Raw genomic sequence first — 5,385 nt, 5'->3', positions numbered from 1 at the left:
GATTGGAAGGTCATGATGTTTAGTGGCAATGAAAGGCACAGGTGTCTGAATCCCCCCCCCACGCCCACCCCCGGGTGGGTGCAGACCGCTAGGATCCAGATCCTGCAGAGTGGAATCCCACGCAGTGTTATTTCAGTTTAAGCTCATTTGGAGCAACTCCACAAGGGATTGCCCTCTCAGTCGCACATGCAGACACACATGTCCTTCGCCTTCCCTAGTGTACGGCACTTCCTTTTCTTAAACACTACGGAGTGTCAGCACAGCCCTTCCTCATTTGTCTTCCCCTCCCCCCCCCCATTTTGGAGCTACAAATTAAGGGATCTCACTGCCCAAATGGACCAATACATTAAACGTCCTGCATTATTCTGCATTTGGGGCAGCAGGATCCAGCTCTGTTCACCGTATTTGTGTCTTTTTGCCACATTAATGGATACACATGAGTATACAGATAGAAAAGTGCAATAAGCCGTTTTTGATTCGTTGACAAATCTGCCATCTTGACTCCACCTTTCTGCAGTTCGGGGTGTTCCTCTATTTTATTCTCACATCAACCCTGTAAGGTAGGTTAGGTTGAGAGTGATTGTCCCAAGGTCACTCAGCATGCTTCATGGCAGAGTGGGGATCTGAATTTGTGTCTCTCAGATTCTAAGCTGACATTTTAATTGCTTTTCAATTAAAAAAAAACCTCCAAATTTAATTTTAAATCCATTTTAATTTTCTGTAGTTATAGTGGGAGTTTGGTGTAGTGGTTAGGAGCACGGACTCTAATCTGGGAGAACCGGGTTTGAGTCCCCACTCCTCCACATGCAGCTGCTGGTGAGACCTTGGGTCAGTCATAAGTTCTGTAAGAGCTGTTATGTCAAGGGCAGTTCTCTCAGAGCTCTCTCAGCCCCACCTACCTCACAGGCAATGTTCCCTCTAAGCTGTGGAGCCCTGTGAGCAAAAATTCTACTTTGTGAGCTATTGGTATTAAAGTTGTGAGCAGGGGATTTGGCTGCTGCATAAATCAGTTTGCACTGGAGCCCTCCTTCCTGAGCGAAGACAAAAATGTGTGAGCCAGAGGCTAAAAAACTGTGAGCTAGCTCACACTAACTCAGCTTAGAGGGAACACTGCTCACAGGGTGTCTGTTGTGGGGAGGGGGAGGGAAAGGAGACGGTAAGCCGCTCTGAGACTCCTTCGAGTAGTGAAGGGTGGAGTATAAATCCAATCTCTTCTTCTTCAGGAAAAGTGGAAGTAGGACAAAGCAGTAAATGAATGGGGAAAATATGGTCATCCTTAGTCATTTGCTTTCCCTTGGTTACGTTTGTTATTGTAGCTGAACTGACAACTTATCTTTTCCTCCCAGAAACGGAACTGCAACTTTCTTTGCTCTGTGTGTGGCTGAACATTCTATTACGTAGCAGAAGTTCAGCCAATCAGGATCAGCGTCCTCCATGCCTCAAGTCCCAAGCAACAGGCTGCCTGTTGTGCATGTTGCTGCTCAAGGGGACAGATTCAAAGTGCACAAAACCCCTATTTGCATATTAGTCTTCTCTCACCATGATTCATTGTGGTTGGAGCACATTTAGCACATAACCCCGTCGATATCTTTTTTTGCTGCTTTTACTTTATTGAGCGCCCGGTAACCTAATTTAAAAAAAGAAGTCAACAAAGACGTCAAGATTAGGGCTTGTGTTCAGTTTTGGGCTCCTCCAGCATCCTTTCTTCTCACTACCTACCCGCCCTCATCCTCTCAGCCCCAAAGGAGGAAGTGAGGGAGAGCGGGGGGGGGGGGGGGGGGGAACTCACTGGAGGCGATGTGGTTGCACTTCTGTCTGTCACGGCTTCTTTGCTGTTGCAAGTGCAGCAGACGAGCCTCTCCCCCTGGGGGCACAGCCATGTCCCCTGGAGGGACTCAGTGACTCCTTCTATTTACCTGGCAGTCTTGGTGGCGGTGGGGTGGAGCTTGCCACACCAGAAAGCAGCCATGGTAAGTGCCAGTGGAGCCATAAATGGGGGGGGGAGGGGGAAGGTGCAGCATATTAAATCTTTTCATCCTGTTTTTTGCAAGCAATGGCACCACTTTAAAAAAATTATCTACCTATCTATCTACCATGTAGCCAGCTAGCTAGCCAGCCAGCCAGTTTGGTGCAGTGGTTAAGTGCGCGGACTCTAATCTGGGAGAACGGGGTTTGATTCCCCACTCCTCCACATGCAGCTGCCGGTGTGACCATGGGTCAGTCACAAGTTCTTTCGGAGCTGTTCTTTCAAGAGCAGTCCTCAAAAGAGGTCTCTCAGCCCCACCTACCTCACTGGGTGTCTCTTGTGGGGAGGGGAAGGGGAAGGGATTGTAAACTGCTCTGAAACTCCTTTGGGTAGTGAAGGGTGGGGTATAAATCCAATCTCCTCCTATCTCTCTGTCTGTCTATCTATGTACTTCTTCACCCAAAGAGTGATTAACACTTGGAATTCACTGCCACAGGAAGTGGTGGCGGCTACAAGCATGGACGGCTTCAAAAGGGAACTAGATAAGCATATGGAGCAGAGGTCCATCAGTGGCTATTAGCCACAAGGTATAGATAGGGACTCTGGGGCAAGTGATGCTCTGTCATCTTGGTGCTTGGGGGGGTCAACAGTGGGAGGGCTTGTAATGTCCTGGCCCCACTGGTGGACCTCCTGATGGCACCTGGTATTTCTGGCCACTGTGTGGTACAGAGTGTTGGACTGGGTGGGCCTTTGGCCTGATCCAACATTGGCATCTCTTATGTTCTTATGTTCTTATCTATCATCTATCTATCTTGTTAATAATGCTGGGTTTAACTTGAACTCACACAGTTGGTAAAGGAATTGTCGGGTTAGCAGAGTGCTCAAGGCACATAACGCAGTAGAGCTTATCTGGTTTTTGTGTGCCAACAAGAAACAAAGTTATTCAGGGAGCCTCTTTATCTTTGCAAAAGCCAATAGGAGTCCTTTATTGCAATGAACTCCATTCTAGGCAGGATAGGGTGGAGACAGGATTCTAATCTAGTCTAACTAGCTAGGATGGATGGAGATGCAGGCTACGTGTCCTGCCCTCATGGTGTCGAGATGGAGAAGAGGTGGCACGGTGTGGAGAGAAGGTGTCAGGCTGGAAGGAAGGAAGAGTCCTCAAGAGTAGCAATCTACATATCAAAGAAGGTAGCAGCAGAGCAGCAGAAGGGAAGGATGATCAGGGTGCTGGCCTGTCTATCTCTCTGACTCTCTTATAGTCTCTTATAGTCCCCCTCTGAAACCTGAGGCTAAGAGACAGTGCAAAGTCCTTCGCCTCCAACCATTGAAACACCCTCTCTTTAAACTTCAGCAAGTTCTGGCTCCATGGGCTTGGATTGAAAATGTTGATTATGAATAGCTAAGAGATCCTCCACATTCTTGGGCACTCTGCCTCCCAAAGAGCAGATTCTGGACCTCAGCGCTGTGCTCACCCTTCTGGCATCCCAAAGGGCTGGTCACATTTGAAGCGCTGGGCTAGGCGGACAGTGTTTCAGCTCTCTCATCCGACTGTGCCCAGTCAGATATTTGTGGGAGAGTTCACAAGCACAGCACAATGAAGAGAAAGTTGTTGTTCAGTCGCACAGTCGAGTCCGACTCTCCGCGGCCCCATGGACCAGCTCCCGCCAGGCCCTCCTGTCTTCCGCCGTCCTCTGAAGTTGGCTCAATTTCATGTTCGTTGCATCGATGACACTGTCTAAACATCTCATCCTTTGCTGTCCCCGTCTTCTTTGACCTTCAATCTTTCCCAGCATCAGGGTCTTCTCCAGTGAGTGCTCCCTTCTCATTTGGTGGCCAAAGGATTTGAGCTTCAGTTTCATTATCTGGCCTTTTTTGTGTTTCCAACATATTTTGTGCACTCACAGGTCAGCTGCCTCTTAATACGGAGGTTCTGTTTTAAATCATCATTGCTTACGGCCCACTGAGAGAGAGAGAGATCAGCCGAGAATATGCTTTAAAGTTGTGGTTTCAAAGGTGCACACAGATGGAGGTTTGTGCTCAAGTCCTATTTTGCCTGATCCCTGTGGCAGATGTATAACTCTGGATTCTTCTGGAATCTTGCAGACACGTGAAGTGACTGGATTTATACCCCGCCCTTCACTACCTGAAAGGAGTCTCAGAACAGCTTACAATCTCCTTTCCCTTCTGCTCCCCACAACAGACACCCTGTGAGGTAGAGGTGGGGCTGAGAGAGCTCTCTTGACAACTGCTCGTGAGAGAACAGTTCTGAGAGAACTTGTGACTGACCCAAGGCCACACCAGCAGCTGCATGTGGAGGAGTGGGGAATCAAACCCGGTTCTCCCAGATTAGAGACCGCACTCCTAACCACTACACCAAACTGGCTCTCTATACACACTATAGAGCTAGACTGGTTTAATCTTCATTCCTTCTTCCCAGAAAACTCTGGGAAATAATAATTCCGCGATGAGAGAGAGATTTCAGTCAGCTGGGAAGTGTAAAGTGATATAAAACGGGTATGGCTTTTTAGTGTAGATAGTCTTGAACAGGGCTTTTTTTTGTAGAAAAAGCCCAGCAGGAACTCATTAGCATAATAGGCCACACCCAACACCAGAAACCCATTAGCCTATTAGGCCACACCTCTGACAGTGCAACTCATTGGCACATTAGGCCACACCTCCATGTTACCAGAAGTGTGCTCATCCAGCCACACCCACCTTTTGCTTCTTATTCTCTTTACCTTGTTTGTTGTCAAAACCCAGGGCCTTTCTTGTAGCAGGAACTCCTTTGCATGTTAGGCCACACACCCCTAATGTAGCCAATCCTAATGAGTTTCTGCTGTTGGGTGTGGCCTGTTATGCTAATGAGTTCCTGCTGGGCGTGGCAAACTTGGGAGCCAGCCGGAACTCCGTTCCTGTGCGTTCCGGCCCAAAAATAGCCCTGGTCTTGAATTCTATGATGGATGCTAGTAAATCTACACTTTGTAAAGGGAGAGGTGTACACTTCCTGCTACCCAGCATCTGGAACAGTTCTGAAATTCTAAGAGAATTGTATTAGAAGTCTGATATTTTTGTTCGCTGGTTTTGAATCAGCGTGACGTAGCTGAGTCTAGCTGTTCCGACCAACACAACTCCCCTCTGAAGCGTGTTAGACTTTGATTATAGTGAGCTGGGTCTAAATCTTTGAATCGCTTATAAAGCCTCGGCCCAGTCACCCACTTTCAACCTAACCTGCTTCACAGAGCTGTCGTGAGGGCAAAAGGGAGGAGCCCTTGGCATTCCATGGAGGGAAGGTGGCATAGAAATTGACATTCTGGTTTAGTCTGGAAGTGGCAACCCCCTGAGAAGACACAGAAAAGAAAGAGGACTGGGAGAACTGACCCTTCACTAAGGCAAACAGCCTGTTCGTGGACTGTACA

At 48.1% G+C, this 5,385-nt stretch overlaps 1 protein-coding gene across 1 annotated transcript in view; it reads left to right on the top strand.

Annotated features, from left to right (window-relative positions):
• Positions 1 to 1,830: 1,830 nt before the first annotated feature.
• The window catches only part of MYO1F (myosin IF), a 106,245-nt gene continuing 102,690 nt past the window's right edge, over positions 1,831 to 5,385 (top strand). Inside the window, exon 1 of the mRNA XM_015414755.1 lies at positions 1,831 to 1,970. Within this exon, the coding sequence (XP_015270241.1) occupies positions 1,968 to 1,970 (3 nt within the window). The 5' untranslated portion in view covers positions 1,831 to 1,967. The remainder of the gene's footprint in view (positions 1,971 to 5,385) is intronic.

This window comes from Gekko japonicus, unplaced genomic scaffold (genome assembly GCF_001447785.1).
Source record: "Gekko japonicus isolate JY-2015 unplaced genomic scaffold, Gekko_japonicus_V1.1 scaffold1612, whole genome shotgun sequence".
NCBI lineage: Eukaryota > Metazoa > Chordata > Lepidosauria > Squamata > Gekkonidae > Gekko > Gekko japonicus.
The sequence above is the reverse complement of the archived record's forward strand: the minus strand, read 5'-3'. Positions and strand labels throughout refer to the sequence as shown.